The sequence below is a fragment of the Delphinus delphis genome, chromosome 6, assembly GCF_949987515.2.
Source record: "Delphinus delphis chromosome 6, mDelDel1.2, whole genome shotgun sequence".
In the NCBI taxonomy this organism is placed as follows: domain Eukaryota; kingdom Metazoa; phylum Chordata; class Mammalia; order Artiodactyla; family Delphinidae; genus Delphinus; species Delphinus delphis.
Genome location: NC_082688.1, coordinates 84,049,322 through 84,076,407, shown reverse-complemented (window position 1 = coordinate 84,076,407; position 27,086 = coordinate 84,049,322). Strand labels below are relative to the sequence as shown.

Sequence of the window (27,086 nt, the reverse complement as noted above, 5' to 3'; positions counted from 1 at the left end):
AGCCAAGGGATACAAGTCAAGTCTATGGAAAAGCCAGGGCTGACAGCCAACACACGCTCAGCTTTTGAACACTTAGTCTGACCAGGTGGCAGTCTAACAATGGGTAATGAAAACATCTTTTTGGAATATACTCGAATATCACTCTAAAGGGGTCATTATTGTCAGCTCATGAAGATACTTTTCCTGCAGTTAACGAGATCCATGCTCAGGTGGTAGTAAGACATCTTGGTCACCTGTTTGAAGGGGAGTCTGTTCTGGTTGAAAACAGTTCTGGCTGTGAGCGTTCCCTCAGGAGTTTGCGTGTGTTTCTGCTTGTTTTTTGGTGTTGGGGTTTGGGAGGGGCGAGCCAAGGGACTCTTTCCCCAGACACCAGAGCCAGGTAGGTTTAAAAAGAGATGGTTCTAGGAAAACTGTTCTCAATCCTGGCCACATGTTACAACTATCTGGGAAGCTTTAAAACAAAAATACCAATGTTCGGGCTCAGAACTCCAGAGGTGGGACCGTGGTCTCTGAATACTCTAAAAGCTCCCAGAGAATTCCAATGTCTGGCCAATGCCGTCACGGTTAAGAACCACTGCTTTACAATTTCCTAGTATGGTTATCCTATAGGTTGCTAGTTTTGTGGCATCTTCTCAGGCAGGTGTGGCTCATCAGTGCTTCTCAAACTTCCATGTGCCCGAAGCCCACCTGGACGCTGTTTAAAATTCAAATTCCCAAGCCCCATCCTTAGAAAGTCCTAGAGAATCCGGCTTGCGCAACGCCCAGGAATCTTCGTTTTGTTGCACGCCGTCCCAGGGTCGCAACCCGACAAATTAGCGGTGAGAGATAAGAGCTGTGGGGAGATTAGGACCAACTGCGAAGGGCTGGTGGAAGAAAAAGGACTACTGAGGAGACGTGAGTGTGACCAGGAGTGTGGCGCTGGGTGTGGTCAGCTCTGGGTTCCGGAAAATTCCCTCGGGGCGGGGGCGGGGGTGCTGGGGGGCGTGTCTCCCCGGGGCCCGTCTCCCCGGGGCCCCGTCTCCCCGGACCCCTTATCTCCGCCGCCGCGTCCCACCTTCACGCGCCTCCTCCGAAAGCCTCTGGACCGCTCTGCTCGGCTCTCTGAGCCTCGACTAGAAGGCGCGCCGGGAGCCGCAGTGGGGAGGGGAGGGGCTGCTGGCGGGGGGGAGGGGGCGCGACGGGGGCTTCCCGGCTCCAGTCGCAGGTCGGCCGCGGGCCAGGGCGCGCGCGCTGTGGGGCCGGGTGTCCGGGCGCGGCCACGGCCTCGCCTCCTCGCGCTCGCGAGGCCGCCTCCTCACCGCGCCGCCGGCGCTGCCCGGGGGCGGGGACTCGCAGCTGCGGAGGCCGGAGACGCGGCGGCGTTGGAGGCTGCGCGGGGCGCGGAGCGGGCGGGAGCGTGAGGCCGGCGGCGGTGGGAGAGCGGCCCGGGCGGCCTGGGAGCCGGGCCTCGCAGCACCGAGCGGCCACCGGAGCCGCTGCAGGAGGTGAGTGGGCGGCGCGCGTGCTCGGCGCGCCCTTCGGCCGCACTGGCCGCCTTGCTTCTCCTTGTCCCTCCTCGGCCCCGGGCCCGCGCCCAGAGACCCCGCGCCGGGTCCCGGAAACACCCCCCGGCTTGTGCCCGGGCCTCAGCCTTTTACCGGAGTCGGCTCGGGGCCGGCCCCGCGCCTCCCCGCGCCGGAGCCTCCTTCCCGGGGCCGCCCTGACCCGCCGGGTTCCGTCTCCCGGCTTGGGCTCCCCTGCGGACCTGGTCTGGGGCGATGCGGGGCCTTTCTTTTTGTTGTTAGCTGTGTCACGCGCGTCGGCATCCAAAGTCAAAAGCGAGCATTCTCCAAAGTCGCGCTAGTGCCTGCCGTGCGGGCGTGATTGGCACGCGGGGAGGGCGGGCTGGCCGCGCCGCTCATCTCTTCCCCCTCAGCCCCGCGCGCGCTCGGGCCGCCGCGGTGCCCAAGTTGGCAGCGGTCGCGTCCTGGCAGGTGACCGGGAGCTTGACGCCGGGTTCTCGTTCTGCGAGCCGCCAGAGCTCCTCTGAAGCCCGTCTCAGGGATGCTCCGGGTTCCCTCCTGTACCAGTATTTCCCATCTTTGGCGGCGTGGAGGATCCACAGAACTTTTGTTCTGCTGTAGGAATAGTCTTATGGGTTTCCATACTCTTTATATGTCACACCCTATTTAGTATTCTTAATGATTGTTTTTTGGTAAAACGAAACAGGCAAAATGCCTATTTTGATGAGTGTTCTTTTTAGCGGAATTTAAGAATCATTGTATTCGGCAAGTAATGGTGCTTAAGATATCCCGTTTACAAATTTGCAAAACCAGACTCGTGTGGCTTTCACGGTTTTGAGATTTCTTTTGTCTGGTTTGTGGTCTTCAAGGCCCAGTTGCCCTAAATTAGGCAAATATGGAGGGACATTCCTAGGAGCAGAGTAAGATGTCCAGTAGCCTGCTTAAATATTTAACAGCTCTAGAGTGACTCTGTTTGACTCATGGCCATGAGATTGACTCAAATTTGGCAGTTTTAGTATTTCTGAATTTTTTGTAGCGTGAGACATGAGAAGTGGAATCCCTTGTTGGTCCTTGTGGGTCTCCTAGGGCATCCCTAGCTCCTTCTACTTGTGTTAGAGAAGATTAAGCCAAGCTCATGCTATCGTGAAGAAGAGTTTTACTTTATTTGTAAATAGAAACCAGTAACTTGCTAAGGCTTGCTGTTCTTAGGTCAGAATTCAAGTTTTAAGGGGCCAGTGGTGAAAACACTGAGTTCATAGGATGTTTAAAGAAAACAGGTTAACTCTTCAAGACATATTTTGTTCTCCTGTGAAGATACCACTTTTTTTTTTGTTTTTTTTTGTTTTTTGGTTTTTCTCACAAATGAAAGACCAACGATGAGAGGAAGGGATGCTGGTGGGGGGGGGGTGTCAGATTTTGGGGACGTTGCCATTAGGAGCTAAGGATGCCGTCTGCTTTCTAATTGCTGGCCCTAGGTCCAGTTATTGATGGGGGAATGAAAAGATTTTGCATTTATATAGTTTTTTTGAGGGGTGCGGCTGAAACAGCAGTGAGGATGTTGACCATGTTAGGCCCAGGGCTACCTTCAGTCCATTTATGTGGCCACCTTCCCAGCAGGGAGGGAACTGCTGACTGTGCTGAAGATCCTGTGAATGTTGCAAGCTGGCTTTCTGCATCTGAAGCACAAAGGATAGCCAGGCAGAGCCTGGGGAAACTGCCTCTGCCGGGAAGAGTTAGAAGGTGGCCTGTCGCTTCAAGCCAGCTGTGCTGCGTGGGGAACAGGATCCCATCACGGGCGGTTTAGTGAAAGGGAGCTTGAAGGTAGTGTGGTTCCTGAAGACCAGCCCTGCTTCTAAACAGGCTTGGGGTGGCCGGGAGAGGGGGAGGCAGGAACAGGGATGAGGCCCTGTGCCTGGGGCTTTAATTCAGTTGTATTATTGTTGTTTTTATTTTTCTTTAGAAAAAAATAAGGTGCCTTAGAAAAAGATTAATTTCTTTTTTAATGACCTGGGGAATGGGAAGTAACATCTGTAATTGGGATAAGGAAAAAAAGCACTTTTTTTTGTTTAAAAACAAAAACTTGGTTAAAATTATTTTCTAAAAATTCACAGGAGTAAAAGGAACGGTCTTGATATGCTCTTGGCGTTCACCTTAACAAAGTGTGAATGTGATTTCACTTGCTCCCCCAAGATTGTACTAGATTGTGGTTATTTTCTTTTCTAGACTTTTTCAAGTTACTGATGAAATTACATTGAAAGAGAGACTTGGCTTGAAGTTTAAGGATTATTTCCAAAATTCCCAGAGAGACTACTTTGCTTCACAAAGAAATTTCCCCCATTTTCAGGAAAAAAAATGCATACCTTCTCAGATTTTTACAACATTTTGATCTTATTTTCCTTCAAGGCTGCATTAATAGAACTTCCTCTAACTAAGGTTTTGAAGATTAATTAGTGCCTGACAGGAAGAATATATATGTAAAAATACTATATAATATGATTATAGTGATATATATTGTAGTTTGCTGTGGTTTCCAAGCTTTTTTGCTCATTCTTGTCAGTAAAAAAATTTTAACACCTAAAACGAATACAGTGTAATATGTCAATTATATCTCAATTAAGACCAATTTTTAGCACTCCTCTTATGTGTGTTTGTTACTTAATTATAAATTATATACATGTGCTGCTGTCATCGTTTTCTTGTATCTCAAGGTTCAGTGTACACTTAGAGATGGATTCACTGTTAATCACAGTGGAGGTAAAACCCTTTTTCCTATACTCCTTGAATTTTGAGTATTTTTGGCCTGGTTCTTGTCCTGAGTACGTCATCATTGTTTTTACTTTGTGATGTGGCTCAGGTGAAGCTGACTCAGGGTGGGAAGTGTGTTCCCAGCCTTGGGCTTGTGTTCACCTCTGCTTGCGTTTATTAGTGTAGCTTTAATTTGTGCTTTCGGTAGGAATCTTAAAGCTATTCATATCCTCTGTGGGGTTTAGTTTAGTTATAATTTGTCCATCTACCTCACTGTGCACTTGCCAAAGTCAAAGGAGTGCTTCAGGCATCTCAGAGGGCTGGTGACAGGTGACCCTTGACAGAGGGTCTTTGTGAGGTTGCAGTCAGTCAGTTCCTGCTTTTATTAGCACTATTAGTATTTCATGGTAGTATAGTTAGTACGGTGTAACATAGTGTAAAATAATTAGTATATACATAATATATTTAACTTGTTATATGTAATATTTATATTACTAAAACATAGTTGCTATTCTACTTTTTGGATAAAAATAAATGTAACTTCTAGGATTTTTTCCCCAGCCAGGTGGAGCATCTTTTATACCTTCTGGAATGCATGCACCCTGCTGGTAGACAGTTGGTTCTCTCACTTTAGCCACACTCTCAATACCACAGCAGTTCCTTTCAGTTAAGTATTTACTTGGTGGCAAGTAAATGCCCTCATTTAATTTTCACACCAGCCTTAGAAGACAGACTCCAAGGTTATCCCTTTACAGATGAGCCCAGGAGGTTGGGAGGAGAAGAGGAACTGCCCCGTCAGCAAGTCAGAAATGGGTCCTCATGCTGCCCTGCATCTCCTCTCAGTTACCTGCCCAGGCTCAAGACAGGGACCTGGGTCTTCTTAGTGTCCCTGGTGGTGGGGTCCAGCACAGAAGGGAGCCTTGGAATGTATTTGAGTGAGTTCAGTGTATTTCTCTACTTCGTAATACATATATATGTTGTCATTGTTTTGTTTTAGAAGAAGCTGTAAAATACTGTGATTTAATCTGGGAATGCTACAAATACAGCTTCAAAACTTGCTAATGTTACCATTATACATCTTCCTAACATCTCAATTTTTTATTGTTACTGTTTGGCTTTTGTATTAAAGATACGCTCATTGAGGAAAAAAAAATGGTATAAAGCAAAAAAATGAAAGCTTCATTCCTCTATACATTCTGCTCCCTTACTACAACTTGTATATATCCTTCCTTATAAACATTTGCTATACATTTTCTATGGTAGAAAAATATATTGATTTACTGAGTGTATTTAAAAATTTTTTTTAACAAAAGTAGGATATGATAATTACTATTTTGTAACTTTTTTCATGTAACAGTTTGTATTTTGATCATCTGTTGCTCTGTAACAAATCATCTCCAAGCTTAAAACCATCATTTTATTATTGCTCCTGATTCTGTGGGTTGACTGGGCTGCAGTCTTTTGAGGCCCAGTTGGGCTGGAACTTCAAGATGGCTCATTCGCTATTACCAGTTTTTAAAGTATTGCCTTGGTGAATTCTTGGACAGAATTTTAATATACTAATGATTGATTTAGAAAAAAATTTTTAACGGTTTCTCTGATATCAGTGCTGTCAGAACTGGAGGGTCTAGCCCATCAAAATGCTCTCTGTCATTTATATCTGCGTAGCAGATAGATGATTCCTTATCTTTCCTCTGTGTTTTCTGTATCAGTGAGGGAGGTCCTGTAGAAGCCATGTTGCTCTGGAATTAGTGATCACTTCATTCTTATTAAAGAAGAGGTACCTTTATCCACAGGTGAACAGTGACTTTGAGATGGCCAAAGGGAGAAAAGACCCTCGACGAAGTTTCTTTAAATGGAGTCCATTTGGGGTTACTCTTTACCTCTTAGGGAGGTAAAAAGAAACCTTATTTCTCTAGGGCACACAGTAGTAGATAGGTTTAGGGACAATGTTTGCAACTGCAGATGGGAGGTGTGAGAAAATAGTAGAGTAAAATGGAAGGCCAAAGGCCATGAAAGAGCTGGGAGGAAAAAACTCAAACTCAACCTTTAAACAGTAGGGAAATACAAGTATTTCTCCAAAGATAAACAACACACCCCCTCCAACATGTCTTTCCGCTTTTTGAAAATAAATGAGTACAGCCAGAACAAGATTCACTTGTCAGACTTGTCCAGTGAGCTCTGGAGAGGACAGTGGTTCTCAACCTTGACCTGCATCAGCATCACGTGGAGGGCTTTTAAACACAGACCCCAAGTCGCTGACTTGGTAGGTCTGGGGTGGGCCAGAACATTTAAATTTCTAACATTCCAACGTGATGCTGATGCTGCTGGTCCAGGGAACACACTTTGAGAACCACTGAACTACAGCAGGTGTCTAAAGGTACAGCAAACCTTTTCTGTAAAGGGCCAGATGGCATTTTAGGTTCTGCAGGCCCTGTGGGCTATGTCACAGCTACTCACTTCTTGTAGCCCGACAGCGATAGACAATACGTAAATGAATGGGCATCGTTGTATCCCAATAAAACTTCATTTAGGGACACTGAAGTTTTAATTTCGTATATTTCAGTACTTTTCATGTCATGAAATATTATTATTCTGATTTTTTTCACTTAAAAAACTTAAAATCTGAGCTTTCAGGCAGTGTACAGAAACAGGTGGCTGGCAGGATTCGGCCGTTAGGCTGAAGTTTGCCAACTCCTGAACTAGACTAGGAGGAATTTGGGAACGCCTGCCAACGTGTAGTCTTGGTGTCTGTAGGGAAGGTGGCCCTTCTTCAGAAAATCAAGTGCTGGAAGAAGCACAGTGGAATTTGGTTCTCCTCATTCATTTTCACTCATTCACTTCAGTTTTTGGTATTTTCACTGCATAGCGCTAAACATGCACATTAATTTTTAGTTTTTCTTTTTAAAACATTTTATTGAGTATAATTGACATAGCATTAGTTTCAGGCATACAACAAAATGATTCAATATTTGTATATATTGTGAAATGCTCACCACGATGAGTCTAGTTAACATCTGTAACCACATAGTTACGAATTTTTTTTTCTTGTGATGAGAACTTTTAAGATCTACTCTCTTAGCAACTTTCAGATATGCAATACAGTATTATTAACTACATTTACCATGCTATTAAAGGTTTTTCTTTCTAAACTGTTAGCTTCTAGAATTGGGGAAAAATTGGAGGTTGGGAAAGTGAGAGGAGGAGAACCTGTGCACTTCCTAGTAAGTTTTTTTTTTTTTAAGAAGATGTTGGGGGTAGGAGTTTAGTAATTTATTTATTTATTTTTGCTGTGTTGGGTCTTCGTTTCTGCGCGAGGGCCTTGTCTAGTTGTGGCAAGCGGGGGCCTCTCACTATTGCAGCCTCTCTTGTTGCGGAGCACAAGCTCCAGACGCGCAGGCTCAGTAGTTGAGGCTCACGGGCCTAGTTGTTCCGCGGCATGTGGGATCCTCCCAGACCAGGGCTCGAACCCGTGTCCCCTGCATTAGCAGGCAGATTCTCAACCACTGCGCCACCAGGGAAGCCCCTAGTAAGTTTTTAAAGCAGTTTAAGGAGAATACAATGGACTTGTCCTTTAACCCTAATGGTTTAGAGCAGGAGTTGGCAAAGTTTCTGGAAGGGAAAGATAGTAAATACTTTAACTGTTTCAGTCTTCGTAATAACCCATCTCAACTATTCAACTCTGCCTTGTAGCTAGAAAGCAGCTGTGGGCAGTACTTCAAGGGCTGGGCATGGCTGTGTTCAGCAAACCCTTATTTACAAAACGGGCCACCAATGGCCTGTGGGCCTTGGTATGCTAACCCCTGCCTTGGAGACATTCTTGGGACGGAGTAGAATATCTCTAAACCCTCCAAAAAAATGCTGAGTGGGGCGTCCTCCAGTCTGTTGGCTTCACTATGGTGACTTCGGAACTCCGTGCAGGGCACCTCCAGCTCTGGCCCTCCGCCATCCGGGTGAAGCCAGTTCTTCTGAAAAGGAATAAAGGTGCAGCTCCCCTGCTGTTTGGAGAAGGTGTGTTGTTTCTGCAGTGATGACATTGGTCAAACAAGCCAATCCGATTTGATTGCTCCCATATATTTGCCTATATGATTTAAAACCTCTATGTGAAAATGAGGAAATGAAAAAATTATTTAACTAGGAGGTTCAAGGGGCTCATGCATTTGGCCAGTTGCCCATTTTCTTATGCTTTTTCTTTTTCTGAAAAAAGTAATTAGAGGTCTCTGTTTGCTTATAAAAATTTTTGGCTTACAAGCAAACAATAATTTTAACCAGTAGATTGAATTTTTAAAATTAAGCCAGTAGAAAGAATCTGCAGGGTTTTTTTTTTTTTTTTTTAATGACTTTTTCAACTTACCAAGAAACTTTTAGTGCAGACACACACCACTTTCTTTCATTCCAGGGAAACCTGGAATTTCACAGAGTTCGGCTGATTCAGGTTAATCTTTTTCAGTATGTCAGGTGACTGTAATCAAATATGAGACAAAACACATTCTGAAGCCTAAATTATAACTATTAATCTGTCTGACACAGTCTGTCTCCCACCCACTTCCATCACCCTGCAGTCTACATAAATTCTAAGGTGGAGGAGAGGAAGGCGTTTGAAATGTTTGACAGCTGTAAACTCTGGCTCTGAGTTCCCGCCCTCAGGCTTTGGCATTTACCACCTGTGTTTGTCCCTTTGTCTTCAGCAGCAGGGTTCCTGCAGTCCTGGAAGTCCATGGTGAGGCACGTTGCAGGCCCTCCCTTCCTCTTGGCACAGCTGTGGTCTTCTTCTTACCTGGGCAGCCCTGTGTCCATTGGGAAGTCCAGGGCTCTCCTAACCATCCCTCTGGGTGGCTGCACACCGTCCGGCTGGCCAAGTGCTGGGTCACAGTGACGGGCTTCTGAGACTGTACTCAACTTCCTGGCATCTCTCTTTTGCATAATGTGGTCCTGGTCTGGGATGCCTACTGCTGCAGCGGTATCCGGAGTCAGTCCCAGGAGATGACAGTTACTGCTGCTTCAGTTGACAGCAGAGTCAAGGGAAGAATGCAGATGGCTGGTTCCTATAAAGTAGAACGATTGAGGAAGGAAAGCATTCATCACCTTTTTCTTATAGAACAAGAAAAAGACCAGATCTGGAAATGATTTGTTATTCATCTTTCCATCTCTAATAATGATAGTCAGCATTTATCGAGCAATTGACACTATGTGCCTGTTGTGGTTCTAAGCACTTCTCATATCTTTACTCGTCTGTTACTCACTTGAACCCTCTGAGGAAGACGGTGAGGCACAGATGGGTCCTGTGACTCCGAAGAGGTGGAACCAGGATCCAACTCTGGCCATCAGTTTCCAGAGTTTGTTCTCTTAACACTGCCCTGAGCTTCCTGGTGCTAGCACAGCACCTGTCCCCTAGTAGTTGCTCATTAAATTTTTTACTGACTGGCTAAAGGAAGGAGAATGTTAAATGATCATTTGTACACGTCCTTGAAGTGAGAGTTGAGTTATATTGTTTTCAGAGCTAAAGTATACCCACCCTGACTTACATCTGCAGGAATAACAAAAGATCGAGTGTCCCATCTAAAAGTTTATTTTTAGGGAATTAAGCATATGACAAAGATGGCCTTTCAAAGAACTAAGTAAAAATAGTTTATTCCATAAAGGATGCCCAAGGAACTGGCCAGCCGTTACAAAAAAAAAAAAAAAGTTGTTTTCTTTGTATTTCCTTACTCCTTACATCAAAAAGGAATTCCAAGTAGATGAAACATTTACATAGAAATATGAAAACATAGATATGTTGAGGGGAGATATGGGTAAATGTATATATAAACTTAGAGTAGGAAATGTCTTTCTAAACATAAGCAAAATCTAGAAGCAATAAAAAGAAAAGAGTGATAAGATTAGGTTATTTTAAAAACACCACCACCAACCAAAAATTATGGGCAAAAAATTTTACAGAGAAAGGAGGAGTGGGCCCAGTTGTTCGTAATTTAAGAAGCGTCCCAGGCGATTCTGATGCTCTCTGAGGGTTAAGAGCAGCTGGAATAGAGGGATACAGCCAGTGGAGTGGGAAGAGGAGGACTTTTAATTTTACACTTCGTGTGATTTTTCTCCCCAATTGTATTTGTCTTCTTACATTTTAAAAAGTTAATGAGTAAAAAAAAAAAAAAAAAATTTGTGATCAAAATCAAACAGGATGAGGCAGTAGAGACATTTTTAGCAGATCTATAAAATTTCCTAGAACTTTACGATTTCTGAGCATTAGTCTCTGTTAGTATGTACAATGTTTGCTGATATCAACTGTCAGTTGAATTTAAAACTTTTTTCCCTCTTTTGTCCCGAGAGACCAGAAGCTGGTGAAGAAGCCATCAGCCATTGGAGGCTGGACTCAGCCCTCAATTCATGGGAATTCTGGGGGTGCTTTGTTTTAGGTGATTCAACTAGATTGCTCATTCAGAGAGAGAGGATGTCTCCCAGGGACACACTTAGCTACAGGTACCATGGGGGAGAGCCAGCTTTGTCAGCTCTTCTGTGTTCTCACCTGCAGGAACTTCACCTCAAAGCTGAGTCCCTGGTAGTCTCCCTTCCCCCTCCTCCCTCACCTCCTTTTCCTCTTCCTCCATTGCTGGCCACACCTGGCATAAAAGCATATCTGTTCTGAGGGAGACTGTTTATTGTGTGTGCTGCCCTCCCTCTGATGAGGACCTTTGATCTGGCTCAGTTTGCCTTGTCCTTGCTGACCAGGGCCAGGATCCAGCCAGACCTGGCTTGGGGTTGAGGCCCGTGAGTGAAACATAGCTCCTTTCTTCTCAGCTGTATTTGTGTTCCTTTTAAGAAGCTCCATGCTCCCTGCAGCCCTTGAAGTCTTCTCCTAACTCGGCTGTGCTGCACAGATATGGCTTCAAAGGGAGAGAGAACAGTGTTCAAAGGAAGCAGAGTATAAATGCCTGTTTCTGCTGCAGGCAGGGCACCTCCGGTCCTGGCTTCACACACTTCTAGAAGGCTTTCCGGCTTTGCTCGGGAAACACTTTAACTGGGTATCTTTGGCAATTCTGTCACAGGGTAAAAAACCCTCCCTGGTTAGGAATCAGATCAAAAAGACTTTGGGGAATTATGAGAAATGGAGTCTTTCTAGTGTGTTGTAGAAGCACTATTATTTGCTATTGCTGCTTAAAGAGATGATGATTTCTCAGATCGTACTGGGAGGTAGGAACTATAATTATAGACAAGAAAACTGAAGTGTAAGAGAAATTGTTACCTGCCTGAGGTGTTGAGCCTGTGTGTGATGGGTTTCTAGGACGGTGCTTGCTCCCACAAGCCTGTCCCAGGGGTCTGGCCACACTGCCCAGGGCACACACCACTGGCTCTGGGTGGGCTACTTAACACGGTCTCCTCCACCGACAGCTTTGCATTTCAAGGAGAAGACGCCGCCAGCCCGTGTTTCGGGGCAGGACACCTTCGTGTTGGTTGTGATGACGCCTGTGGCATGCCTGGGGCGTGGTAATCCTGGTACTGAGGCCTGTGTGTTTGTTTTTATTTGGCAGATTCTCAGCCTGGTCTGTGAGATGATGGGATTGGGAAACGGGCGTCGGAGCATGAAGTCGCCGCCCCTCGTGCTGGCTGCCCTGGTGGCCTGTATCATTGTCCTGGGCTTCAACTACTGGATTGCGAGCTCCCGGAGCGTGGATCTCCAGGTGTTCTGTTTGTGTGGATGTCACAGAGTATTTAAAGCGGCTGGGCGGTGGGGTCCGAGGGGTTTGCTGTTTATCACCACCTAAGGTGTTGCATGCTGTGATGCTCGCTGCGGGGCTCTGCATGTCCCCCCACCCAGCCCCCGGCCTGACGGCACGCCAGCTCTGCTCTTGGGTGGGAGAGGACCCCCTTGTGACTTCTTAGGATTGCTGCCAGGACATGCCTCTGCTTTTCCTGTGAGTTAACAATTTTCAGTCAAGCCTTTTGGGCTGGTTCTGGGAAGACAACTTACGTTAAGTACCCTGCCCACAGCCCGTTCTGGTCCTCCAGTCCACAGTCAGAATCTAAGAGTGGTGTTGGTAATGCACGTGGAGAACGGGCCTGAGAAATACGTTTTTAGAGGTACCAATCTTTATCGGCATCATTTACTGATAATAATAACTTTATCTTTCCCATTCATTGCTGCCCGTCGTGGGTCAGGCAGCGCTGAGCAGTGACAGAGACTCTCATTGACCACAGTTTAGTCAGCCTCTGAGGAGCCCGCTTCGTGACTAGGCCTCCATCTTGGTCCCCCATCCTGTTTTTGGCCTGCCCAGCCCAGGCTTAGCAAAGAATCCCTCTCACTCGTCCCTCCACCCCTGATACCTGAGCAAGGTCCTCATCCCTTATCTTTGATGTCTAGCCCTGGGCCTGCCTTTAGCAAGACTCCTGTTAGGCCAGTTTAGCAAGAATCTCCCCACCCTCTTAGTGCTTTTCCACCCACTGACCCCCTCACTCTGCTCGTTGGCTATAAATCCTCTGCTGTCCTTGCTGGGCTCAGAGTCGAGACCAGTTTCTCTCCCGACTGCAACAGTCATGACCCCTGTTGCAGTAGCCTTGAGTCAAGTTTTCCTTATCATTTTAGCAAGCGTCAGAGTAATTTTTCTTTAAGGATATATTGCATACATTGCCTTCTTTTGTACACAGACTCTCTCGGGTTGGGATTTTATGTTCCCCATTTCACAGGTGGGCAAACTAAGACTCGGAGAGGTTAAGGGCGAGGGGAGCTGGGATGCCAACCCAGTCTTTCTGATGGCAGAGCTTGAGTTCTTAGCTGTGGAAATCCATCCCCTAGGGGTGTTTTGTCCTCCTCTCATGCTTACCTCCCCCCGGTTGCAGTGCTTTTGTCTGAGCTTCCGCTGGACCCCTGTTCTCTGGGCAGATGGGGTCTTGGTGTGCAGAGAATTGAATCTGTTTTCAGAGATTGTGTCTTATAAAGAGTGCTTAAATGCTCTGTTAGTGAGGAAAAGGAACTAAATATTTGAGCACCAGCTCACTCCAGGTAAAGCATAAGCCATTTTATGTACAGGCAGACCTTGGCAATATCCCGAATTCAGTTCCAGACTGCCACAATAAAGCCAATAGCGCAATAAAACAAGTCATGTGAGTTTTTGTTTTCCCAGTGCATAAAGAGTTATATTTACACTATATGGTAGTCTGTTAAGTGTTCAATAGTGTTATGTCTAAAAAGTACACACTTAATTTAAAAATACTGCTGGGACTTCCCTGGCAGTCCAGTGGTTAAGACGTCTCGCTTCCAAACGCATGGGGTGTGGGTTCGATCCCTGGTTGGGGAACTAAGATCCCACATGCTTCGAGCCACAACCAAAAAATAAAAATACTGCTAAAAAATGGAAACCATCATCGGAGCCTTCAGGGAGTCATAGTAGTAACTTCAGTGATCATGATTGCAGATCATCATAACAAATACAATGTCCTTGCAGACGCGCATCGTGGAGCTGGAAGGCAGGGTCCGCAGGGCGGCAGCAGAGCGAGGGGCCGTGGAGATGAAAAAGAACGAGTTCCAGGGGGAGCTGGAAAAGCAGCGGGAACAGCTGGACAAAATTCAGTCCAGCCACAACTTTCAAATGGAGAGCGTCAACAAGTTATACCAGGATGAAAAGGCAAGACCTGCTTGGTTTTCCTCTTAATTCTGTTCTAAGTACCATTTATACCCTGTCGAATTCTCCTCAGTGGGAGCATAAGCCGCTGTGTGTGTATGTGGTGTAGTTGCGTGGAATGAGCCTCTTGATCAAGCTTTGCATCCAAAGCTTGGATATGGAATGGCGATACGAGGATGTCTCCTCATATCGCCATTAGGCCCTGGGTGGGTTTGTTGGAAAAACTTTTGCAGTGCTGATAAATGGGAGAAATGCAAAAGAACTGTCTGAGCAGCACGTTCATCCTCCTGTTACCTTTTTTCCTTACTTTCTACAAGTATGCGTTAAGTACCTACTCTGTGCCAGGCCTGTGCCGGATGCTTGTATCTCACAGAGGAATAGCATTTGTGCCCTTGAGTATCTCACAGTGAGAGGAGATGTAGACCTCCTAATATATACTAACAAAGAAAGTAGGGGACCCAAGAGTGCTGGTTTTTAAATTTAAAAAATACCAGATCCTGCACAGATTAAAAAAGGGGCTTCCCATTAGTGAGCATATCTAAGCTTTATGTGTCTTGCTTTTTCTGGTTTTCTTGGGACTGTGTGACTCCACTTTCCTGTTTGTTAAATTGTATAATGGTGTGAGTCACTAATACCTTCCTTTCTAAAGTGCATCAAACTCATGACTATTTATTTCCTCGCAAGATTTGACTATTTCCTACTAAAACCAAGTCCACATTCAAGATAATGGATCTCAGGATATGACCTCCTTCCAATAAATCAAACATTTCACAGAGCGAGGCACACGGATTAGTAAGAGCCAGATCTGTGTAAAGTGCTACTAGTTACCAGATAATGAATCATTTCTAGATAGGGCCTCAGACTTTTCCTATGTAACTGGTTTAAAAGGTGAGAAGTGCTTTTTTTTTTTTTTTATTTGCGGAGTACTTTCTCATAGTCACAAATGTGTATTCCTTCCTTGGGAATTGTTCCAGTTTTAATGCTGTTATAGGAAAGTGCTCCCTATAACTTTATAATAAAGTGCTTTCCTATAGGAAAGGTCTCCCTTTTTCTCATGTGTGGGTGACACTATTTGTGCTCCTGAAATCCCCTTAGCTGAATAGAATGGGACCTTGCCATTTCTCACAGTGTGTACACATGCTTAACCTCCTGAAGCACGCTTTGGGAGGCTGCAGAGTTTATTCTCAGGGGATAGAGTGGGCAGAAAGTCCATCTGGGATTTGCAGGACGTACCGAGAAGGTCTCTGGCACTCTGGCCCTCTGCCCAGTTAGGAAGGAGGCCTGTGATGGGACCTGGGGAGTGTTGGGCTGGGAAAGGGGACCCAGCAGAGACCAGCAGCCTTGCCCCATTGGGCCTGGGCTGGACAGGGCAAGGTGGGAAGGACCGTATGTGCTAAGGTCTGTGACCAGCCAGAGCAAGGTTTTCCCATCTGCAGGGAGGGAGGAAAAAGGAGGATGTTTTGTGTACCTGTCTGCCTGCCTCTCCACCCCTGTGTGTATGTGTGTCATTACCTGAAAATTTGACTCTTTTTTCTGTAGGAAGAATTGTCTTTTGTTGATACTCTGATTCTCTGGCCTTCTACATTTTGTTTTTAACTTTTTTTTTTTTGAAATGGTAGTGATAGAAGATAGAAGGGCTGTTCATGTCTGCATGTGGTGTTTGGCTATTGCTTTTAACTGTCCTTGTTTTCTTAACCTCATCAGTCTCCCAAATGCCTCTGAAATTTTACTGGCTCGTGAAATCCAAAATTCTGGGAATGACTAATCTCTCTTTTCATACTCCTCCATGCTTCTGGATATTTTTGTGCATGGCACAAAGTGTGGGTGCCTGTTTGGGGTGGGGAGAAGCAAGAGCGACTGCAGGGTAATTTCTGCTCATGGGACCTTCTGCCTTGGCCTTGGTACGCCGAGGGGCTCCAGAGTCCTGTAAAACAGGTTGCAGGCAGCCGGGCTTCCCGTATCGTATGGGCGGAGTCCTCAGAGACTGCGCTGCCCAGAGCCATTTGTTCTAGCGAATTCATAGTAACACAGTCAATGAAGCTTCATCACCACAGGCAAGCCCTAGATACAGAAATGCTGGCTTATTGAGTGTAAGCTTTGGTGGGGATAAGCCTTCAGACTCGGAATTCTTTGAAATGTGATTGACCGACTGTTTCCTAAAAGCATCTGCCTCTGTAGGAGGAAATGAGAGGGAACATCTCCCAGCCAGAAACCAGGTGACTGTTACACCTCACTTCTGAACACTTCAGTTTTACGGTTTCTTTTTAAAATAGGGGACATAATGCGGGATCTTAGCACTCCTGCCCCACCCCCAAGTTCAAGAACTGTTTGAGCATCCAAGGGGAGGGAGGCTCTTGTAGTCACAGTAAACATCTAACAGTGGATATTGAAAGTCGAGGAGCCCCAGTATAGAAGGTAAAGTACACATTTGAGAGACAGTCAAATAGCCGCTGGGAAAGGGTGAGAGTCCTTTCATTTGGAGTTTTAAGCTTTTATAGGAGATGTGATACAAAGTTCTTTTCATTTTGGGGGTGGGGATGGGGGCTCGTTTCTTAGCTCCAGGAGGATTTTTGCCGTAGTTTGGGGTGAGGGTGAATGGCATGGGGCTTCCGGCCAGGCAGCCCTGGGTTCGAATCCTTGTTTTCCTTAACTGTATGATTTCAGGCAAATCAGTTAAGTTCCCTGGACCTGTTTTCTCAGCCACCAGGTGGAAATAACAACAGAATCCCTTTTGCAGGGTGGCTGCAGTGATTCAGTGTAATATTTGTGAAGGCTTTATCACAGTGCCTGACATGGAGCAGAAGCCCAAAACGCGGTAGCTAGTATTATTACAACTAGTCGTCGTGGTAGTAATGGTGATAGCATAGGGGTAGAGGTAGTAGTAAACCACAGCATCTGGAGTGATAATATTATTATTATTATTTTTTTTTGGTATGGACTCTTCTTTTTTCTTCTAAATTAAAACCATGAAAACAGATTGTCTTGGCTTTCAGAAGAGATGAAGGAGGTGCTGGGGTGTCTGTTAGAGCCAAGCGCGAACAGTGCAGTTGAGCCGTGCGAAGAGCACCAACAACAGCTGTCACACCAGCGACCAGAGCGCGTGTTTTGCAAATCTCTGCCGAGCCAGGGTTACGTTCCGCATTACACAGGAACTGTCTCCTGTCTTCCTCTCAGTAGCCTCATGCAGTTGGTGCTCATCATACAGGGAGGGATCTGAGGTCCAAAGGGAGTTAGTACCTGTCACCTAGGATGTGACCTAGAGCCTGGGTGGCCGCCAGCGGGGCCTCCATCTCTGCCCCTGGCCTCCTTCTGCTCTGTGTAGACCCCGCGTCGCTGGGCCGCAGGGGGCCTCTCCAGAGCTCTCCATCACCTAATTCACGCAGGGGGCCTGGGTGTGGCCACAGAAGAAACCAGGTTGGCCTGAGTTGATAGTTGTTAAAGCTGGGCGATGGGATCACTTTTCTGTTTCCTTGCTTCGAAAGACTACTGTTATTCCCGCTAGCTCTCCTCTGTCCCCAATTCCAAATTCTGAGGCAAAAAATAACCTGATTGTTTCAATCTGGCTGGGAAGTCCCCAGAGAAGTTGGGCTGGTCTGTCACCCCCAGTACATGACTCTGTGTTATCTATTTTTTTTAATCTTAGGAAGTTAGCACTCGTGCTTTGAATTGGAATGAGGCTCTTTTTCAGAATTTTAAAGACCCTACTGGTGGACTAATAGTGATTCTCAGCTGTGGGAGGAGCTGGCTTGCTAGCACGTATGGGTGCAAATCTCACGTGACCTAGGGCGTTCCAACCTTGGCCAGCATCCCTACCTCAGGCTGGCATTGCTACTCTGCATGGGCATAAAAGTCCCCAAGTTGGGGGCTGGGTAGAAGCTTGAAAGCCGAACCTATCAGGGACAGTGTGGTAATGAAATTTATGCCTCGTTCTGGTCAACACTGTCTAACAATTCCCTGTGACGGTGGAAATGTTCCTTTTTTTTGCTCTGTGGTACGGTAGCAGCTGGCCCCATGTAGCTGTTGAATACCTAAAATGTAGCTAGTGGGACTACAGAACTGAATTTTGAATTTTATTTAATTTTAACTAATTTAAAATTAGATAGCCATGTATTGGACAGCACAGGTTTGGACAGTAGAGACAGACCAAAAGTAAAACTAAACAAATGGGGCTGTCTCAAACTAAAAAAGCTTTTGCACAGCAAAGGAAATTATCAACAAGACCAAAGGCTGCCAGATGAATGGGAAAAGATATTTGCAAACTATGTATCTGATAGGTGTTAGTATCTAAAATATGCAGAGAACTCATACAACTCAACATCAGAAAAACAAAGAACCCGAGTAAAAAATGGGCGGAGGATCTGAATAGACTGTTTTTTTCAAGGAAGACATACAGATGGCCAACAGGCACATGAAAAGGTGCTCAACATCACTAATCATCAGGGAAATGGAAATCAAAACCACAGTGAAATATCACCTCACACCTGTCAAAATGGCAATTATCAATAAGACAACAAATAACAGGTGTTGGCAAGGAGGTGGAGAAAAGGGAACCCTCTTGCACTGTTGGTGGGAATGTAAATTGGTGCAGCCACCATGGAGAACAGTATGGAGCTTCCTCAAAAAAATTAAAAATAGAACTACCGTATGATCCAGCAGTTCCACTCCTGGGCATTTATCCTAAGAAAACAAAAACACTGATTTGAAAAGATATATGCACCCCTGTGTTCATTGCAGCATTATTCACAATAGTCAAGATATGGAAGCAACCTAAGTGCCCATCAGTAGATGAATGGATAGTGAAGATGTGGTGTATACATACAGTGGAATACTATTCAGCCGTAAAAAAGAATGAAGTCGGGCTTCCCTGGTGGCACAGTGGTTGAGAGTCCGCCTGCCGATGCAGGGCACCATGGGTTCTTGCCCCGGTCCGGGAAGATCCCACATGCCGTGGAGTGGCTGGGCCCGTGAGCCATGGCCGCTGATCCTGCGCGTCCGGAGCCTGTGCTCCGCAACGGGAGAGGCCACAACAGTGAGAGGCCCGCGTACCACCAAAAAAAAAAAAAAGTTGAATTGCTGGAACAGAAGTTGTACATATATATTATTACATTTTTATTAGCTCTTTCTGCCTTGCTCACCAAATGTGGTCCTGCTGTTGTTGTCTTTTTCTTTCTGCACCTTCCTGGCCTGTTCCTTTTTCACCAGCTACAGCCCATTGGATGCAGGGAGAAGCCTGGTACAGTGAAGTGCACCCATTGCTAGGGCAGCAGCTGATCAGTCAGGTTCTCTGTCTTGATAATTTGAACCAAATCTCACAGACTGATTGCTTGATGGTAAACACTTCAAATGAGACTTCAGATGATTCTTGGAGATTGAACTGTCATTTTCATTTTCTTTCTTTTCTGCATTCCTGTCTGTTGCATAAATAGGTGTGGTTGAGACCGTTTGCATAAATGCTATTATGCAAGTTAACTGGGTGGAAGCTCATTTCCTGAGTTATATATAAGTAGGGATATTCAGCTTTGTTTTAAAACAAAAAATGATTATGTATGAGTCAGGCTTAAGTAAACGTCAAAAAGTTGTCCTTTTCTTAATTATCAAAATGTTGTTGTGGACAATTTTGAAAATATAAAAAGAAAATCAAAATCACCTGTAATTCCAGCACTCAGAGGTTAACCACTGGGAACCTTCCACCCCCTTTTAAAACATACGCATTACACTCAAGCTTTTATAAATTATGGTTGCATTCAAGCTTTTTAAATGTAGTGTGCCGTGAAGATTGTAGATCAAGTGGGTTCTTTAAATGATAAACGTGTTTGAACACACCTGGTTTTCACACGTCATTTAAAAAGACCCAGAAACTCTTGGCGTATTCTGCATTGTTATCTTAGGGCTATTGAGGTGAGCCTCCCTTAGGTAGGAAGGCAAGGGTATGATTCCAGGTAAGAGGATTCTTCCTAAATGTTTGCTGAAGGGAACTTTTGTAGACTCCCTTGGCATCTAATTGGCATGGTGCCCATGTTTTGAATGTGAAGATCTGCGTGTGAGTCAGGTCAACAGGATTATACATACATGTGTTGTCCTGTTATTTACTATTGGATAACAAATTGCCCCCAAACACAGTGGTTTAAAACCATGACAGACGTTGATTTTGCTCATAATCTGCACTTTGGGAGGGCCAGAGGGAACAACTTGTCTCTACTCCACGCTCCACAGTCTGGGGTGCCTTTTTTTTTTTTTTTTTTAATATTTATTTATTTATTTGGTTGCACCGGGTCTTAGTTGCGGAAGGCGGGTTCTTAGTTGTGGCATGCAATCTCTTAGTTGCCACATGCATGTGGGATCTAGTTCCCTGACCAGGGATTGAACCCGGGCCCCCTGCATTGGGAGCCCGGAGTCTTATCCACTGCGCCACCAGGGAAGTCCCTGGGGTGCTTTGAAGGCTTGGGGTGGAGTTGCCTGAGGGTTCCTCACTCGTGTGTCTGGCAGTCAGGGACCCTACACGTGGCTTTTCCATGTGGCTGGCGGCTTCCTCGAAGCATGGAGGCTGGGTTCCCAGGGCGACGATACCAACAAACGGAGAGGGAGCAAGCAATTCAGGAGTTTCCCAGGGCTGCCAGGACAAATGCCACGAACTGGATGGCTTAAAACGGAAGTTTGTTTCATGGTTCTGGAGGCTGCAAGTCCAAAATCAGGGTATCAGCAGGACCATGCTGCCTCAAAGCCTCTAGGGGAGGACCCTTCCTTGGCTCTTGTAGTAGATTCTGGTGTTTGCTGGCGGTTTCTGACATTCCTTGACCTGCAGGTGCCTCACTCCAGTCTCTGCCTCTATCTTCCCTCTGTGTTTCTGTACCTTCACCTCTTCTCTTTAGTCATGCTGATTCGGGGCCCACCCCCGTGACTTCACCACAGCTTACATCTGCACAGACCCTGTTTCTAAATGAGGTTGTGAACAGGTTCATTCGCAGGTTCTGGGTGGACGTGAATTTGGGGCTACAGTATTCAACCCTGTATACCTTTCGCTGGCTGGGCCTCAGAAGTCTGCAGGGTCACTTCCTGTGCATTAGTTAGAAGCAGGTCACTAAGGCCAGACCAGATGAAAGGAGCGGGAATTAGACTCCATTTTGGGGAGCAGTGTCAAGAACTTGAGGGGATTTTTTTTTTTTTTTTTTTTTGCGGTACGTGGGCCTCTCACTGTTGTGGCCTCTCCCGTTGTGGAGCACAGGCTCCGGACGTGCAGGCTCAGTGGCCATGGCTCATGGGCCCAGCCGCTCCGCAGCATGTGGGATCCTCCCGGACCGGGGCACGAACCCGTGTCCCCTGCATCGGCAGGCGGACTCTCAACCACTGTGCCACCAGGGAAGCCCCTTGAGGGGATATTTTTAAACCACCACATGTGTGTGGGTACAAATAATCCTCACATAAGCTCCCAGTGAAATACTGTTTTCTTTGTACAGGTGTATAGGTGTATACCTGTAAAACAGGTTTTTAAGGGTCCTCAGTGGAATCAGAGCCCCAGGTTGTAGTTAGTTTTGGCAAAAGCTAATGGAGGGTCTCTTGTACAGGTCTGCGTGGACGCCTGAGGATGGCACAGAGTGGTTGAATTCATTCTTTTCCTCTTGGCAGAATGCCAGTTAATGTTTGTAGGTCTGAAGGCTTACCAGGATCTTGGGTAGCCTCCAGACCAGTTGCTGCCCTGTAGCCATGTGGTGGCCCTAAAGGCATTTGAGGGACTGATTACCTAATATCTGAGATGGTTGGGGGAGAAGTCTGGGAGACCCTGAATTACCGAGTAGCACTTTGTCCAGGGCAGGCTGAACGTCCTGCTGTTGTGTTCATTCTCACTTGCCGGAAGTGGGGGTCAGAAATAGCTTCGTTTGCCATAGTTGTGTTTGGGACGTTCTTTCTAGGACGGTTTCTTGCAGCCATTTGTCTGCTATGGCATATTGAGTCTTTTCACTTATTTGTTAAAATATGTAAGTTAACGCTGAGCAGTGCAAAGAAGATCGTTTGAGTAACATTTCATTTGTGGTGGAAATACGGTTCCTGTGTGGTTCCTGACCTAAAAGAAGAAAGATGGTGAAGTGGAAGGGTGGAAGAGGGGACGCTGGCGACACATTAACTGTTTTGTGTCCAGGAAGAGGAAATCTTAAATAGAAGAGGCAGCTGGGAAGGTGGAGGGAGGAGGGGCCCGCATTCCACTTGCCTTGGCCCCCCGCTGTCACTCACCTGTGTGCCCTGCGCCCCCGTCGAGGTGGCCTGTCAGCTGCCGGTTTGTCCTCTCTCGCACGGTGACGCGGGGCACGAAGGGGCTCTGGAAGGCGTTATTTGAAGTGTGTGGTGGGAAAATATCCTGCGTTTCTGGGGCTTTCCTGTTGTGAGTGACGGGTAGTGTGGGGGGTGGGTGTTGGGGCCAGGAGAACCCCAGGTGTGTGCCTCCTGGTTCCTGTGTGGTGTTTGGACCTGGGCTGGGGCTGCTTCCCTCGGTCGCAGCAGCGTTGGTTTCTATGAGTGACTTCCTCTGTAAGATTCTGCCTCTTGAATAGGAAATGACGAGCGTTAAGAAGTCTGGCCATTTGTTCCGCTTTAGAGTTCCCAAAATGCTTTCACACATGTGAACATATGTCATTTCTCAACGTGCCAGCCTGGGAGACAGGCACTGTCACCTCTGAGATGGAGGCGAGGACTGACGCCCTCAGAGGTAACCCGGCTCGGGGGGCCTGCAGAGTGGCCGGTGGGGGCAGGGCTGGGCCTGGGCTGCTGGTTCTTTCCATCTGTTTGGCCTCACCACACTGAATTTTCAAACAGCAGGACGCAGTTCTGAGTGTTCCAGTTTCTTCTTTCTGGGCCAGCCTTTCTTCCGTAGCTGGGAAGAGTGATGATTTTCTTCCAGACAGTGGGTTTTCTTAGGGAATCACAGTGGACTTGTGCAGATAAAAGTAGTTCTTTTGATTTTTATCACCTTTTACCCCTGTGGTTGACTGAAGAATCAAGGGTTCTAAAATAGCTTTTCTGTTTTTATTCCCATTAATTCTCCATGTCCATTCCTATCCATCTGTTCAGTATTTATTCTGCCAGGTGCTGGCCTTGAACCCTGTGGTGGACCAGGCCGGGCCCTTTGTCTGTGCACTTCCCGTCGAATGCAGCAGAAAGACGAGTTAATGGGTCTGTCGGGTCGATTTTTAAGCAGAAAGGATTTAGTACAGGGAAGCAGGTGACTATAGAAAGGTGGGAAGGTCTGGAAGAGCAGCCCCGGGCCAGGGACGGCTCCTGGGGCACCAGGCGGGACTGGCCCCAAAGGCGCGCTCCCTGTGCCCGACCTAGAGCTGGATGGGAGGCCGCCGCTGCCCCTCTGGCTCAGAGCCAGGGTCCCCATGCCTTGCTGCATTCTGCACCTCCAGCGCCCTCACGCTGTTCAGCATTCCAGTCGCAAGTGAACACCTCTGATCTGAATCTAAGTCCTGCTGGGAACGAATCTGAAAAACGTGCATTAGCCTTTGCCATTCAGGAGGGCACAGGAAGTAAGAGCTACACGCTTCAGACGTCTAGTGCATCTTCCACCAGGCAGGTGGAGCGGGGTGTCTGCACACTGTGTGAGGAGAGCCGTCTCAGGTGTCACCTGGAAGCGACAGGTGAATGTGTCCCTCCCCGGGTGCGGGGACAGCACCTGGTGGTTGGGCGTAGAGAGAGTGGGGTTGGACGCAGAGTAGAGAGGGGTGCAGGGGTCCTAAGAATAGGATCTTTTTTAAGTCACTAGGGGGTTTGGACTTGAGTTCGAGGGCAGGGGAACCATCACAGGGTTCAAGCTGTAGATCAAGGCTGTCAGGTCAGATCTGCGGGTTTAAAGGCGGGCCCAGGCCCCTGGGGAGCGTGCTTAGGGTAGGGAGCTGGGCAGAGAGGAGGCAGACCACTCAGGCATCTCTTGAAATATCTGACGCAAACACGTTGCTGAGCTGAATTGAGGTAGGAGTGGAATGAATTCTGTAAAGTGAGCATGTTCGAGAGACGGCCAGGAGGAAGAGTGGACAGGCCTGGGTGGCAGGTGGCGTGGGGAGAGGTGAGGGACAGGTCTGTATAGAGGCAGAAAGGGGAAGCAGGTGAAAGCGATCCACCAAAAATCTGTTTCCTGAGAAAAAGTGTTTCGGAAGACTCAGTGTTTTCAGGTAAATACTCTTAGTTTGCTGCTTGAACGTAGCCTTCAAAGACAGCTTTGTGATTGAACTCAAGTAATTTACCCCCCACCATTAAAAAGGAGAGACCGCAAAACACATTTTCTGTGCCGTCCCTGCTGTGCAGGGAAGGCACCTGGGGTCTGTTGTGGTTGGTGCTGGACGTCAGGAGAAACTAAGGGAGAAGCTTACTTGGTTCAAGACCCAATGAGATGTCCTGGGTTAGCTCCATGGGGAGGGCGGTGTCTTGCCTTCCCGTCTGTGAATTGCCCCTGACCGTCTCGGTTGAGCAGGCGGGCATGTGTTTTCTGTGCTCTGCGCTCCTGTGTCCACAGGCAGGGAAACAAGCCCTGCAGAGGTGCTTGCTCTCCGCTCGGCTTCTTCCTACAGGGAAGAGCCTTTCCATCAGCATCTCCGTGCTCCTCGGGAGCGAGGGGCGCCCCCGGGTGGCTTTTGTCTGGTTCTCCCCTCCTCACACTTCCCCGACCCTCTGTTCTTCTAACCCAACACTGCAGGACGGCGTTTGATGTGAAATACAAAAAGGGTCTTTGACCTAGCTGTCTTTTCACGTGTTTCCCTTTGGTGCTGATGAGTGAGATCTGCTGTTTCTTGTTTAAAACAGTGTGGGAAGTGTTAGGAGCGCTCGCTGCAGCCCTGGGTCCGTACGCGTAGTTCAGTTTTCTCTTTAGTCCCCACGTGTCTGTGTACACCCTGCTTGCGGAAAGTTAGAACTTCCCAAACTGTGGCCTCTCCCACAGGGGAGGGCGAGTTGTTGGGATTCCCATTTGGGAACAGGAAAACTGGCGCCCACGGAAGGGGCTGAGCCCAGCTCCTCCTGCGGCCTGTGCGGGTGGGTCAGGAGGAGGCTGGACCCCACGCTGCTGGCGGCAGGGGCGCTTCCAGGCCGGTTAAGGACAGCCAGGGAGCGTTTGGATTGCTGAGGCTGTACGTGCTGCCATCAGTGCTTTCCTCCCTCTGAAAGCAGGGAGGAAGATTTTCCAGCTCCAGCCCTTGTGTGGGCAGCTTTCCAGTTGTGCCTGTCCTGGTGAGGGCTGGGGCGTGGTGCCGAGGAGGGGCACCCCAAGTGGGCTGCTCCAGGGGAAGGGCTCCAAGTCCCCTGGCAGCTGGTGACAGACCATCAGGGTCTGCGCGCTGAGAAGGACGCCGCTCCGCCTGAGAGCCAGCTGCTAGACAGGCAGCAAAGAACCATCTGGGGTTCCCGCGGCCTGCCCTGTTTGGGTCCTCCTGGCAGTTCTCTGTGACCCAGGTCACGGTGGGCTAGAGGCTGGGCGGCCTGTGACATGGGAGACAGTTACCCCAGGTTCTCAGTGAGGGCAGTCTCAGTTTGCTCCCACCCCTCCCCTCCCCTCCCCTCCGCCCCTCCTCCTTCTCTCCTCTCCCTTCCTCTCCCCTCCTCTCCCCTCCTCTCCCCTCCTCTCCCCTCCTCTCCCATCCTCTCCGCTCTCCTCCCCTCCTCTTCCTCTCCTCTCCTCTCCCCTCCTCTCCCCTCCCCTTCTCCTCCTCTCCTCTCCCCTCCTCTCCACTCCCCTCCCTTCCTCTCCCCTCCTCCTCCTCTCCCCTCCCCTCCTCTCCACTCCTCTCCATTCCTCTCCCCTCCTCTCCCCTGCTCTCCCCTCCCCTCCTTTACCCCACTCCTCTCCCCTACTCTACCCTCCTCTCCCCTCCCTGACCCTCCTCTACCCACCTCCTCCTCCCCCCTCCTCTCCCCTCATCTCCCCTCCCCTCCTCTCCCATCCCCCCTCTCTCCTTCTCCTCCCCTCCTCTCCCCTCCCCTCCTCTCCCCTGCTCTCTGCTCCTCTCCCCTCCTCTTCCCTTCCCTCCCCTCCCCTCTCCTACCCTCCTCTCCCCTCCTTTCCCCTCCTCTCCCCTCCCCTCCCTTCATCTACCCTCCTCCTCCTCTCCCCTCCTCTCCCCTCCTCTCCCCTCCCCTGCACTCCTCCTCCTCTCCTCTCCCCTCCTCTCCCCTCCCCTCTTCTCCCCTCCTCTCCTCTCCCCTCCCTTCCCCTGCCCTCCTCCTCCCCTCCCCTCTCCTCCTCTCCCTTCCCCTCCCATCCTCTACCCTCCTCCTCCTCTCCTCTACCCTCCTCTCCTCTCCTCTCCCCTCCCCTCCTCTCCCCTCCTCTCGCCTCCTCTACTGGCATCTCCCCTGCTCTCCCCTCCTCCTCCTTCTCCTCTCCTCTCCCCTCCTCTCCTTTACCCCCTCCTCTCCCCTCCACTCCCCTCCTCTCCCCTCCACTCCTCTACCTTCCCCTCCTCTCCCCTGCCCTCCTCCTCCCCTCCTCTACCCTCCTCGCCCCTCCCCTCCCCTCCTATCCCCTCTTCCTCCTCTCCTCTCCCTTCCTCTCCCTCATCTCCCCTCCCCTCTTCTCCCTCCTCTCCCCTCCTCTCCCCTCCTCTCCCCTCCTCTTCCTTTCCCTCCTCTCCCCTCCTCCTCCCCTCCTCTCCCCTCCTCCTCCCCTCCTCTCCCCTCCCCTCCTCTCCCCTCCTCTCCCCTCCTCTCCCCTCCTCTCCCCTCCTCTCCCCTCCTCCTCCTCTCCTCTCCTCTCCCCTCCCCTGCCCTCCTCCTCCCCTCCCCTGCTCTCCCCTCCCCTCCTCTACCCTCCTCCTCCTCCTCTCCTCTCCCCTCCTCTCCTTTACCCCCCTCCTCTCCCCTCTCCTCCACTCCTTTCCCCTCCCCTCCTCTCCCCTCCCCTCCTCGCCTGCCCTCCTCCTCCTCTCCTCTCCCCTCTTCTACCCTCGCCTCCTCTCCCCTCATCTCCCCTCCCCTCCCCTCCGCTCTCCTCCTCTCCCCTCCTCTCCCCTCCTCTCCCCTTCTCTCCCTTCCCCTTCTCTCCCCTCCCCTTCTCTCCCCTCCCCTGCCCTCCTCCTCCCCTCCCCTCTGCTCCCCTCTCCTGCTCTCCCCTCCCCTCCTCTACCCTCCTCCCCTCCCCTCCTCTACCCTCCTCCCCTCCCCTCCCCTCCTCTCCCCTCCCCTCCCCTCCCCTCCCCTCCCTTCCCCTCCCTTCCCCTCCCCTCCCCTCTTCTCCCCTCCCCTCCCCTCC

The 27,086-nt window shown here is 48.6% G+C and overlaps 1 protein-coding gene across 1 annotated transcript in view; it reads left to right on the top strand.

The window, feature by feature from the left end:
* Nucleotides 1–1,322: 1,322 nt before the first annotated feature.
* The window catches only part of GOLM1 (golgi membrane protein 1), a 55,844-nt gene continuing 30,080 nt past the window's right edge, over nucleotides 1,323–27,086 (top strand). Inside the window, exons 1-3 of the mRNA XM_060014985.1 lie at nucleotides 1,323–1,484; nucleotides 11,771–11,920; nucleotides 13,682–13,861. Of these exons, the coding sequence (XP_059870968.1) occupies nucleotides 11,792–11,920; nucleotides 13,682–13,861 (309 nt within the window). The 5' untranslated portion in view covers nucleotides 1,323–1,484; nucleotides 11,771–11,791. The remainder of the gene's footprint in view (nucleotides 1,485–11,770; nucleotides 11,921–13,681; nucleotides 13,862–27,086) is intronic.